We start from the raw sequence: 14,118 nt of genomic DNA on the forward strand, positions 1-14,118 counted from the left end.
GTTCCTTATGCAAAAAAAGCTTATTTCTCAAAAATGTGCAAAAATTTGTTAACATCCATATTAGTGAGAATTTCTCCGTTGCCAAGATAATCCATCCACCTGACAGGTGACGCATATCAAGAAGCTGATTAAACGGCATGATCATTACACAAGTGCACCTTGTGCTGGGGACAATACATGGCCACTAAAATGTGTAGTTTTGTCACACAACACAATGCCACAGATGTCTCAAGTTTTGAGGGAGCATGCAATTGGCATGCTGACTGCAGGAATATCCAAAAGAGCTGTTGCCAGATAATTTAATGTTAATATCTCTAGTATAAGCCACATCCAACATCGTTTTAGAGAATTTGGCAGTGCGTTGAGCGATTTGCTGATGTCAATGTTGTGAACAGAGTACCCCATGGCGAAAGGTATAAGCGACAACGAACACAATTGCATTTTATCAATAGCAATTTGATTGCACAGAAATACTGTGACAAGATCCAATCAAATCAATTTGTATGTCACATGCACTGACTACAACATGCGCCTTACAGTGAAATGCTTACTTTACAAGCCCTTAACCAACAATGCAGTTAAGAAAAAAAAAACAACAACATTATTTAAAAAAAGTAACAAATAATTAAAGAGCAGCAGTAAAATAACAATAGCGGGGGATATATACAGGGGTCCCGAGGCCGATTTAAAAAAAAATGTATCTGTGACCAACATATGCATATCTGTATTCCCAGTCATGTGAAAACTCCATATCGTAGTGTATCTCAGTGATCCGTAGGCACGGCCGAAATTTAATCCCTGTTGCCTTTCACGTCACATGTCTTCACCTGGAATTGCGGTTTTGATTCTATGGAATACATCGTTCTTGTCAGACATTTTACTTTTTGTAGCATGTTACGATAATTAGGTTAAGGTTAGCTAAAATGCAAAAAATTAATCTAACTTTTGACTTTAATTTCACAAAAGCTGTATCCATTCTAGCCACGTTTTGGAATTACTTAGGCAAGGGTACTTGTTATTTTATACCTCAATCAGACAGAGAAGAAGAGGAAGAGAGAGGGAGAGAGGGTTAGCGTTAGGCCCAACTCAGCAGAAAAGTGAGTTATTTTTCATTGTTTTTCCCAACAAGTAAGGAATTTTTGTATTGACGTCAATGAGACAATGTCGAATTTGGTCAGCAAAAATAAGTATGGCTTATTTGCTATGTGAGGTTTATTTGAACAAATACAATTTTTGCAATGCTTAAATTGTTAGGAGTGTACTGACATAAGTAGGACATGTGACATCCCTGCAACTTTAAGAAAAACACTTTTATATCAGAGTTGTCTCAAGATGGTTATGCATATTCATGTCATGAAGCCAGTAACATAGCATCTCTCTCAATTGAATACAGGCTGCTAATATCAACAACCCTCATCTAATATTTAAAAAATAATTAGATGTATCAGGGAGGTGGGAGGTGGTGACCAAGAACCCGATGGTCACTGACAGAGTTCCAGAGATCCTCAGTAGTGATGGGAGAACCTTCCAGAAGGTCTCTGCAGCACTTCACCAATCAGGCCTTTATGGTAGTGGCCAGACAGAAGCGACGCCTCAGTAAAAAGCATGACAGCCCGCTTGGAGTTTGCCAAAAGGCACCTAAAGAACTCTCAGACCATGAGAAACCAGATTATCTGGTCTGATGAAACCAAGATTGAACTCTTTGACCTGAATGCAAAGCGTCACATCTGGAGGAAGTCTGGTACCGTCCCTACGGTAAAGCATGGTGGTGGCAGCATCATGCTGTGGGAATGTTTTTCAGTGGCAGGGACTGGGAGACTAGTCAGGATCGAGGGAAAGATGAATGGGGCAAAGTAGAGAGAGATCCTTGGTAAAAAAAATCTGCTCCAGAGCTCTCAGGACTTCAGACTGGGGCAAAGGTTCTCCTTCCAACAGGACAACGACCCTAAGCACATAGCCAAGACAATGCAGGAGTGGCTTCGGGACAAGTCTCTGAATGTCCTTGAATGTCCTTGAGTGGCCCAGCCAGAGCCCAGACCTGAAAATAGCTGTGCAGCAACGCTCCCAATCTAACCTGAGAGAGCTTGAGAGGATCTGCAGAGAATAATGGGAGAAACTTCCCAAATACAGGTGTGCCAAGCTTGTAGCGTCATACCCAAGAATACTCGAGGCTGTAACTGCTGCCAAAGGTGCTTCAACAAAGTACTGAGTAAAGAGTCTGAATACTTATGTACATAAGGTATATCGGTTTTTAATTTTTAATACATTTGCAAACATTTCTAAAAACCTGTTTTTCAATTTTGTCATTCTGGGGTTTTGTGTGTAGATTGATGAGGGAAACAAATTTGGTAGAATAAGAATAAGGCAGTATTCTATATATTGGCTGGTGTATTTACGGACATATTCAATCTCTCCCTATCCCAGTCTGCTGTCCCCACATTCTTCAAGATGGCCACCATTGTTCCTTTGCTCAAGAAGGCAAAGGTAACTGAACTAAATGACTATTGCTTCGAAGCACTCACTTCTGTCATCACGAAGTGCTTTGAGAGACTAGTCAAGGATCATATCACCTCCACCTTACCTGTCACCCTAGACCCACTTCAATTTGCTTAGCGCCCCAATAGGTCCACAGACAATGCAATCGCCATTACACTGAACACTGCACTATCCCATCTGGAAAATAGGAATATCTATGTAAGAATATTATTCATTGACTATAGCTCAGCATTCAACACCATAGTACCGTCCAAGCTCATCATTAAGCTTGAGGCCTTGGGTTTCAACCCCGCCCTGTGCAATTGGTTCTTACAACGTCGAGACAGCCTACAGGGAGGGGTTGAGGGCACTCGGAGTGTGGTGTCAGGAAAACAACTTCTCACTCAATGCAAACCAAACAAAGGAGATGATCGGTGACTTCAGGAAACAGCAGAGGGAGCACGCCCCCTATCCACATTGACGGGACAGCAGCGGAGAAGGTGGAAAGTTAAGTTCCTCGGTCTACACATCACAGACAAATTGAAATGGTCCAGCCATACAGACAGTGTGGTGAAGAAGGCGCAACAGCACCTCTTCAACCCCAGGAGGCTGAAGGAATTTGGCTTGTCACCTAAGACCCTCACAAACTTTTATGGATGCACAATTGAGAGCATCCTGTCGAGCTGTATCACCGCCTGGTATGGCAACTGCACCACCCACAACTGCAGGGCTCTGCCTTCCAGGACACCTACAGCACCCAATGTCACAGGAAGGACAAAAAGATCATCAAGGACATCAACCACCCGAGCCACTGCCTGTTCACCCCGCTACCATCCAGAAGGCGAGTACAGGTGCATCAAAGCTGGGACAGAGAGACTGAAAAATAGCTTCAATCTCAAGGCCATCAGACTGGTAAACAGCCATCATTAACACAGAGAGGCTGCTGCCTACATATAGACTTGAAATCATTGGCTACTTAAGTAAATGGCTCACTAGTCACTTTAATAATGCCACTTTAATACTGTTTACATATCTTGCATTACTCATCTCATATTGCCTATGCGCTCTGTCATTGCTCATCCATATATTTATATGTATATATTCTTATTCCATTCTTTTACTTAGATTTGTGTGTATTAGGAAGTTGTTGTGAAGTTGTTAGATTACATGTTAGATATTTCTGCACTGTCGGAACTAGAAGCACAAGCACTTCGCTACACTTTCAATAATATCTACTAACCATGTGTGTGACCAATAAAATTAGTAATATAACAAAATGAGGAAAAAGTGAAGGGGTCTGAATACACTGTACGTACACTCACCGGACAGTTTATTAGGTTCAAGAAAATGTATCGCTCATACAGACAGAGTCACATGGCAGTGGCTTGCTAAATAAAGCAGGCAGACAGGCATTGAGGCATACGATTACATACAGTTACTGTTCAACATGACTTTGAGTGTGGTATGATCGTCATTGCCAGGCACACCGGATCCAGTATCTCAGAAATGGCTACCCAGTGTCTAGAGCAGGGTTATGCAAATCTTACTCTATGAGGTCCGAAGCCTGCTGGTTTTCAGTTCTACCTGATAATGAACTGCACCCACATAGTGTCCCAGGTATAAATCAGTGGAACTGGCTTCGAGGTCCACAGTTGAGTTTGAGGGGTGTAGTCAGTGGCAGTCCTGTGAGCTGGTGATCGCGGTGGGGTCATGGTATGAGCAGACATAAGCTACGGACACAAACACAATTGCATTTTATCGATGGCAATTTGAATGCACAGAGATACCGTGACAAGATTCTGAGGCCCATTGTCGTGACAATCATCCGCCGCCATCACCTCATGTTTTATCATGGTAAGGTACAGTTGTCGGAAGTTTACATACACTTAGGTTGGAGTCATTAAAACTAGTTTTTCAACCACTCCACAAATTTCTTGTTAACATACTATACTTTTGGCAAGTCGTTTAGGACATCTACTTTGTGTATGACACAAGTAATTTTTCCAACAATTGTTAGCAGACAGATTATTTCACTTATAATTCACTGTTTCACAATTCCAGTGGGTCAGAAGTTAACATACACTAACCTTTAAACAACTTGGAAAATTACATAAATTATGTCATGACTTTAGAAGCTAATTGACATAATTTGAGTCAATTGCTTGACATCATAGGAAAATCAAAAGAAATCCGCCAAGAACTACAAAAAAAAATGGTAGACCTTCACAAGTCTGGGTCATCCTTGGGAGCAATTTCCAAACAGTCATACGCAATAGTACGCAAGCATAAATAACATGGGACCACGCAGATGTCATACCGCTCAGGAAGGAGACGCGTTCTATCTCCTAGAAATGAACGTACTTTGGTGCGAAAAGTGCAAATCAACCCCAGAACAGCAGCAAAGGACCTTGTGAATATGCTGGAGGAAACAGGTACAAAAGTATCTATATCCACAGTAGAACGAGTCCTATATCGACATAACCTGAAAGGCCGCTCAGCAAGGAAGAAGCCACTGCTCCAAAACCGCCATAAAAAAGCCTGACTACACTTTGCAAATGCACATGGGGACAAAGATCGTACCTTTTGGAGAAATGTCCTCTGGTCTGATGACACAAAAATAGAACTGTTTGGCCAGAATGACCATTGTTATGTCTGGAGGAAAAAGGGGGAAGCTTGCAAGCTGAAGACACCATCCCAACCGTGAAGCACGGGGGTGGCAGCATCATGTTGTGAGGGTGCTTTGCTGCAGGTGGGACTGGTGCACCTCACAAAATTGATGGCATCATGAGGTAGGACAATTATGTGGATATATTGAAGCAACATCAAGACATCAGTCAGGAAGTTAAAGCTTGGTTACAAATGGGTCTTCCAAATGGACAATGGCCCCAAGCATACTTCCCATACTTCCAAAGTTGTGGCAAAATGGCTTAAGGACAACAAAGTCACAGTATTGGAGTGGCCATCACAAAGCCCCGACCTCAATCCTATAGAACATTTGTGAGAAGAACTGAAAAAGTGTGTGCAGGCAATGAGGCCTACAAACCTGAGCTCTGTCAGGAGAAATGGGCCAAAATTCACCCAACTTATTGTGGGAAGCTTGTGGAAGGCTACCTGAAATATTTTACCCAAGTTAAACAATTTAAAGGCAAAGCTACCAAATACCAATTGAGTGTATGTAAACTTCTGACCCACAGGGAATGTGATGAAAGAAATAAAAGCTGAAATAAATCACTCTCTCTACTATTATTCTGATATTTCACATTCTTAAAATAAAGTGGTGATCCTAACTGACCTAAGACGGGGAATTCTTACTAGGATTAAATACCAGGAATTGTTAAAAACGGAGTTTAAATGCATTTGGCTAAGGTGTATGTAAACTTCCGACTTCAACTGTATTTGTAACCAACAGATGCATATCTGCATTCCCAGTTGTGTGAAATCCAGAGATTAGATTAGGGCCTAATGAATTTATTTTAATTGACTGATTTCCTTATATGAACTGTGACTAAGTAAAATCTTTGAAATTGTTGCACGTTGCGTTCATATTTTAGTTCATTAAACAGACAGGCAGTATTGTAAACTTTAACTAAAAATCTTTAACTAAATTTAAACTTTAACTAAAAATTCTTTAAAGTACTACTTAAGTCATTTTTGGCAAATTTTACTGTCACTTCACTACATTCCTAAAGAAAATAATGTACTTTTTACTCCATACATTTTCCCTGACACCCAAAAGTACTGATTACATTTTGACAGGGAAATGGTCCAATTCACATACTTATCAAGAGAACATCCCTGGTCATCCCTACTGCCTCTGACCTGGCAGACTCACTTAACACAAATGCTTAGTTTGTAAATTATGTCTGAGCGTTGTAGTGTGACCCTGGCTATCGTTAATAAAATATACAAATTGTGCAATCTGTTTTGCTTAATATGAATTTGAAATTATTAATCATTTAACTTTTTATACTTTAGTACATTTTAGCAATTCCATTTTCTTTTGATACTTAATTATATTTAAAATCCAAATACTTTTAGACTTTTACTCAAGTAGTATTTTACTGGGTGACTTTCACGTGAGTACTTTTCTATTAAAGGGATCTTTACTTTTACTCAAGTATGACAATTGAGTACTTTTTCCACAATTCTGTAGAATACAAAATGTAGAAGCACTTTTTCAATGTGCAAATGCACATTCCAGTTGTAAATGTTAAGGATTTCTGATCATTTGCTCACAAATCGTTCAAATTGTAGTTATATTTGTGCGTTGTTGAATTGTTAATTTATTTGTGAGTTATCTTGAATATACACACAGATCCTGGAAGACATACTTGTAAAATAAACAAATCTCACTCCATACAGGTCAGCCAAAAAGTTTGATGAACCGCACTCCAACAATAAACTGATGTTCATTTCCAACTTTTAGCTCCATTATTCTTTAACACCTTCGTCCACTCATTCTTACCAACACAATTTTAAAAAACTTCGCTGATGCCAATGCTCGGCCAGGGTCGTTCACCCCGCTTTGTTGGGATTGTATTGTTTTCTAGCAAAAGACCCACGTTTTCATTACAAAAACAAGGAAACAGGAATGAATGAGAAATATGTATTTTCAAAAATGTATTTATGGACATTTACAATGTATTATGTCTGTTACAAGAAAGCTTATATGGACATTTATATGACTAACATATAGTAAATTGCTTTCGCGTCTCTGATATTCAATCATAACACTGAGTGACAATGTGCAGAAAGGTGGTGATTTGAATAACCTGGAAGCCTGAGTTTTCATGAGGATGAAAACACATGCCCACTTCAAACTGTAATGTCCACGGCATATTATGAGCCATGCAGGCCAATTGGGTTAACTATATATTTGCCAATACTCTCATTACAATAATTAGACAAAATCTGCAGGAAAGCTTACTAATCAGTACCTTCAAAGCATTAAATGCAATACAACTTTTATCAACAGGTTTTGCAGCATATTTGGTTTGAATTAATTACACAGGTATTAACAAGGATAGCACACCATACCGGACATATCTGTGATGGTGAGGAGCTTCATGGGGTGTGTCTATTGGAGACTGTGCAGTGTGGGCAGAATCTTGAGAACTGTGTGATAAACTGGACTTTGAGTAGAAATCCTCAATTTATATCAATGCATGATTCATGCAGGGGTCCAAGTTACAAAGATCACAGGTTCGGCCCTGTATGAAGTAATATGGGCCCAACCTACATGTATCATTTATGTCTTATTTTACGGAATGTAACAAACTTAGAGAAATACATCAATTTTAAAACACTGGAATATATTTGAATACCGTAAATCTTCAATTAAAAGCTGAGTCTCAAATAGCCGCCTGTCCCTTTAAATAGCAGGGCAAAGACATATTTCAGCAAATAAACCTGTTTAAAATAAACACTGGGTTTAAATATAATTGTTTATGGAAGTTACCATAAATATTTGAGGGTTTGTTGGATTTGTTACATTACATCATTCTTTAATGACTTTTAAAAATGGTAATCATACATTTTTATCGCTGGTAAGAAACAGCTGCAAGCTAACGGGCAAGCACAAAAACAGTCAACTTCAGGAGTAGACCTCCAGAAATATTGATTGCCCTCTAGTGGCGAACGTAAGAACTGAATATGCAATCAGAGAACAATTAGTCGTGGCCAAAAGTTTTGAGAATGACACAAATATTACATTTACAAAGTCTGCTGCCTCAGTTTGTATGATGGCAATTTGCATATACTCCAGAATGTTAGTGATCAGATGAATAGAAATTAACTGCAAAGTCCCTCTTTGCCATGCAATGAACTGAATCCCCACAAACAAATTCATTACATTTCAGCTCTGCCACAAAAGGACCCGCTGACATCATGTCAGTGATTCTCTCATTAACACAGGTATGAGTCTTGAGGAGGACAAGGCTGGAGATTACCCTGTCATGCTGATTGAGTGAGAAAAACAGACTGGAAGCTTCAAAAGGAGGGTGGTGCTTGGAATCATTGTTCTTCCTCTGTCAACCGTGCGTTACCTGCAAGGAAACACGTGCCGTCATCATTGCTTTGCACAAAAAGGGCTTCACAGGCAAGGATATTGCTGCCAGTAAGATTACACCTAAATCAACCATTTATCGGATCATCAAGAACTTCAAGGAGAGCGGTTCAATTGTTGTGAAGAAGGCTTCAGGGTGCCCAAGAAAGTCCAGCGAGCACCAGGACCGTCTCCTAAAGTTGATTCAGCTGCAGGATCGGGGTACCACCAGTATCAGCAGCAGGCAGGTGTGTGTGCATCTGCACGCACAGTGAGGCGAAGACTTTTGGAGGATTGCCTGTTGTCCAGAAGGGCAGCAAAGAAGCCACTTCTCTCCAGGAAAAACATCAGGGACAGATGGATATTCTGCAAAAGGTACAGGGATTGGACTGCTGAGGACTGGGGTAAAGTCATTTTCTCTGATGTATCCCCTTTCCGATTGTTTGGGGCATCTGGAAAAAAAGCTTGTCCGGAGAAGACAAGGTGAGCGCTACCATCAGTCCTGTGTCATGCCAACAGTAAAGCATCCTGGGACCACTCATGTGTGGGGTTGCTTCTCAGCCAAGGGAGTGGGCTCACTCACAATTATGCCTACGAACACAGCCATGAATAAAGAATGGTACCAACACATCCTCAGAGAGCAACTTCTCCCAGCCATCCAGGAACAGTTTGGTGATGAACAATGCCTTTTCCAGCATGATGGAGCACCTTGCCATAAGGAAAAAGGGATAACTAAGTGGCTCGGGGAACAAAACATCGATATTTTGGGTCCATGGCCAGGAAACAAACCTTAATCCCATTGAGAACTTGTGGTCAATCCTCAAGAGGCGGGTAGACAAACAAAACCACACAAATTCTGACAAACTCCAAGCATTGATTATGCAAGAATGGGCTGCCATCAGTCAGGATATGGCCCAGAAGTTAATTGACAGCATGCCAGGGCGAATTGCAGAGGTCTTGAAAAAGAAGGGTCAACACTGCAAATATTGACTCTTTGCATCAACTTCATGTAATTGTCAATAAAAGCCTTTGACACTTATGAAATGCTTGTAATTATACTTCAGTATTCCAGTATTCCATAGTAACATCTGACAAAAAATATTTAAAGACACTGAAGCAGCAAACTTTGTGGAAATTAATATTTGTGTCATTAACTTATGGCCACGACTGTATTCTGTCAAAGAAAAAAGTCCCCCTCCCAAAAAAAGGCAAAAAAAAACATGTGCAAATGATAACAGTGCGGGAAATGGAAATTAATGCTGAAATTAAACAATTAACTATGTAAATAAGAAACTGCTAGTTGGGATCCCGAGTGGCGCAGCGGTTTAAGGCACTGCATCTCAGTGCAAGAGGCATCACTACAGTCCCTGGTTCGATTCCAGGCTGTATCACATCCGGTCGTGATGTGATAGGGCGGAGCACAATTGGCCCAGCGTCGTCCGGGTTTGGCCGGGGTAGGCCGTCATTGTAAAAATTATTTGCGTAGTTAAATAAAAGGTTAAAAAAAAACAAAAAAATATGCATTAAGGAAATAAATGCCTGTCTCTAATAAGCACCTGTTGTGTTCAGTGATTTAAGCAAATAAATGCCCGGGCTATGTAATTGAAGTTTTACGGTAAGCTGATTGAGCGTTACTGTGGATGTGTAGGCAGATGTGTAGGCAGACCTACACATTCATTTGGACACAGGAACTCGACAGGCGGTTTGTAAAGCCGTCGACCACTCCCTCCCTGTCTGAACGGGGTGTACCGCAGCCATTTCTTCACCACGTCTGCAAACTGATGATGTGTGGCCTCTTTGCCCACAGGGGTTCTTTTCAGAGCACCTAAAGTGACAGAAGTAGAGGTCAGTGCTGCATCCAAATTAACTTCCGAGGTTTACTTTCCAAATGTCTCTTTTTGTCTGTATGGAGACTGATCGGAATCCTTCTAATGATCCATCCATCCATGCATCCCAGTATGTGTAAGGTATGATAGTATGGACCTATAACGTCTGCATTGTGGAGAATGAGCCAGAGTCACGGAATCCAGAAACAAATTTTTTTAACAATATTTAAAAAAAAATGTATTGAACAATCATGAATTTTCCTAAGATTATCACAAAACATTAATAAAAAACAAATCAGTGATTGATATTTTCCTTCAACTTTCTGAAGAGGCAATGGCACAGAAATGCCCGTCTGTGTGCGCGCATTTGTCTACCATTTTGTTCAGCCGTTAATGATGCTAATGTAATGACGACAGTCTTCTGGTAGATGGAAAGGCTTTACCTAAAACCTTCTCAATTAAATGTTAACAACAAAGTAGCCTATGCCTACCTGGGCTAATTATATCATGACTATTTGCAACAATCCAGTTGCCATTTGTTCTGCAAACTCTGCAATCATAAGCGCTACAGAAACGTTGCTAACCAAACAGTCTCTTGCTGGTGCTCACTTGCATTAAAAGGGTCCAATTATATACATGGATATATATATAGTACCAGTCAAAAATTTGGCACACACCTACTATTTTCTACATTGTAGAATAATAGTGAAGGCATCAAAACTATGAAATCATATAGTAACCAAAAAAGTGTTAAACAAATCAAAATATATTTTATATTCTTCAAAGTAGCCACCCCTTGCCTTGATGACAGCTTTGCACACTCTTGGAATTGTCTCAACCAGCTTCATGAGGTAGTCACCTGGAATGCATTTCAATTAACAGGTGTGCCTTGTTAAAAGTTAATTTGTGAAATTTCTTTGCATCTAAAATATATATATTTTTAAATGTGACTTTGGGAGTGAAAACAGATTATTTTTTTAAAACTGAAAGCTGGAAAAACAAAACAGAGAAAAGTGAATGTTAAAACTAAATGGAATTAAGCAACAAAATATAAATATGCACACTACCGTTCAAAAGTTTGGTGTCACTTAGAATGCCCTTTGATCTATTAAAATAACATCAAATTGATCAGAAATAGACATGGTTAAAGTTTTAAATGACTATTGTAGCTGGAAACTGCAGCTTCATTAAATAGTACCCCACAAAACACCAGTCTCAACGTCAACAGTGAAAACGCGACTCCAGGATGCTGGCCTTCTAGGCAGAGTTGCAAAGAAAAAGCCATATCTCAGACTGGCCAATAAAAATAAAATATTATGATGGTTAAAAGAACAGACACTGGACAGAGGAACTCTTCCTAGAAGGCCAGCATCCCGGAGTCGCCTCTTCACTGTTGACATTGAGACTGGTGTTTTGCGGGTACTATTTAATGAAGCTGCCAGTTGAGGACTTGTGAGACGTCTGTTTCTCAAACTAGACACTAATGTACTTGCTCAGTCCTCTTGCTCAGTTGTGCACCGGGGCCTCCCACTCCTATTCTGGTGAGAGCCCATTTGCTCTGTTCGGTGAAGGGAGTAGTACACAGCGTTGTACGAGATCTTCAGTTTCCTGGCAATTTCTCACATGGAATAGCCTTCATTTCTCAGAACAAGAATAAACTGACGAGTTCCAGAAGAAAGTCTTGGTTTCTGGCCATTTTGAGTCAAACCCCCAAATGCTGATGCTCCAGAAACTCAACTAGTCTAAAGAAGGTTTTATTGCTTCTTTAAATCAGAACAACAGTTTTCAGTTGTGCTAACATAATTGCAAAAGGATTTTCTAAAGATCAATTAGCCTTTTAAAATGATAAACTTGGATTAGCTAACACAATGTGCCATTGGAACACAGGAGTGATGGTTGCTGATAATGGGCCTCCGTACACCTATGTAGATATTCCATTAAAAATCTGCCATTTCCAGCTACAATAGTCATTTACAACATTAACAATGTCTACACTGTATTTCTGATCAATTGATGTTATTTTTAAATGGACAAAAAAAGGAGCTTTTCTTTAAAAACAAGGACATTTCTAAGTGACCCCAAACGGTAGTGTACGGTAGTGTACATATATCTTTTATAGAGTCTTACGGAAGAGAACCCCTTGGAGGCGGGTGTTTCTGAAGCTCCTTTTCTGGCCGCGGCCCACCCAGTTGAGCTCAGAGCCCACAGCGAAAGACAGCACAGCCTGCATGAGCCTTCGCACTGCATCATCCACTGTGGCCCCGCCCATCCGTGACAGGTGAGACACCTGTCATATATATATATATTAATAACACAATCACTTACCATAATGTAACAGTATAATACCACAGTAGGTAGTGTGCTTGTTGCTGGTTCAAGCCCTATCGCGTCACTCGGTCCACCTACCATTCTCTTCTGTGCTCCGGCATCCTCCAGGTGCCTCTCTGTGTCATCTAGCTGCTCCATGGTCCTCAGCGGGATGTCGATGTCTAGAGCCTCCACCTCCTCTTCTACCTCCGTAAAGCTCTGGCCCTGAACCCTGGCCTGCAGCTCCCTCAACACTGCCCACTGTCTCTGCTGCTCCTCCTTGATCTCCACCAGCAAGGAGATTATCTTACGCTGGGCAGCCGTCTCTGAGGAACAGTGGATAGGATGACACCGGGGTCAAGGTAGGGGCCCCAAAAAGTTGTGTTGGTCAGTTAGTTTGTTGATTTGTCATATTTTGTCACATTTTAGAACAGTAACAGACCTGGTGTAGTTAGTCATTTCTCCCATCAATCTAAAACAAGAGTGTAAGCGTCATTGGCAACTGTAGCTAACTCTTCATTCAACTTTTCTTTGTTGCTACGACTAGTTCCTGCAAAGATGCTGAGAAATGCTAGACGTGCAGCAGTTCATGTCAGGAACCTCTTTGCGCGGTTCAAAACATGGATTTATTGTCTTTCAGAGTTATCTGGCGTTTGTAGAACCACCTGCAACTGGACATTTATAAGACTAATGTTTTCCAGAATCGAGAATTGAGAGTGTCGGCAACACCAGATTAGTTGAAAAATCGATGATGACGTTTTGTATAGGCAAACCTGTAACGTCCAGTACAACAAACATATTTGGTTATATCACATTCTGGCGTACAAACTGTAGCAATTAAAACATTTAGTCTGAGATCATTTATTAATCCTGCGAATCTGATTGGTCACACAACTGAATAATTAATGCAATTCTTCATTTTTATCGCTGCTTGTTACTTCCAAGTAGGCTAGATACAAAACAAAGTGAAGAATTCGGTACTATTAGAACTACTTTTAATCAGGGTAAAACGTTACCTGCTGATGACGAGGTACCTGGCATCAACAACTTTTCGCCAACACCACCCGTGCTAAACGTCGCACTCAGGGACTCAACGTCAAAGTTGACATCAGGTCGTCTTGAAATATCATCTTTGGGAATATCCTCCGAGCGTCTCGAGACATGTTCCGCAAGATTGTTCATTTCGTCGGACACAGCTGAAAGTCTCTGCTGGAGTGTTTCTAGAGCTATGTCTGCCATATGTTTGTTGACCAAACCTTCCATACGTCGCTGCATCGCCCAGCTAGAAGTATCTCCATTATTTTGCTCCATAAAATTCCTCAAACAGTCGACCTCCTCAACGTTAGTTTAAACAAAAAAAAACCTTTCTACAATGTCTTTCTATCGTTCAAGGTAAACGCAAATGTGGAATAGTGAGAGGAAAACGGAAGTGGTTATCAAACAGTCCACAGCCATAGCACGATATCA

At 40.5% G+C, this 14,118-nt stretch overlaps 1 protein-coding gene across 2 annotated transcripts; it reads right to left on the bottom strand.

Moving 5' to 3' along the window:
* Positions 1-7,082: 7,082 nt before the first annotated feature.
* Positions 7,083-14,118, bottom strand: si:dkey-187a12.4 (uncharacterized). Of its 2 annotated transcripts, none has more exons than XM_064932420.1 (4): positions 13,668-14,116; positions 12,751-12,977; positions 12,472-12,631; positions 7,083-10,343 (listed from the first exon to the last, which is right to left on the bottom strand). In XM_064932420.1, exons 1-4 carry the CDS (start codon positions 13,960-13,962, stop codon positions 10,150-10,152), a joined length of 876 nt encoding a protein of 291 aa, XP_064788492.1. In that variant the 5' UTR covers positions 13,963-14,116; the 3' UTR covers positions 7,083-10,149. The 2 variants fall into 2 exon arrangements, with proteins under 2 accessions (XP_064788492.1, XP_064788493.1); XM_064932421.1 differs by lacking the exon at positions 7,083-10,343 and adding an exon at positions 10,350-11,203 and having other exon boundaries at positions 13,668-14,118.

This window comes from Oncorhynchus masou, chromosome 23, assembly GCF_036934945.1.
Source record: "Oncorhynchus masou masou isolate Uvic2021 chromosome 23, UVic_Omas_1.1, whole genome shotgun sequence".
NCBI classification, from domain to species: Eukaryota; Metazoa; Chordata; class Actinopteri; order Salmoniformes; family Salmonidae; genus Oncorhynchus; species Oncorhynchus masou.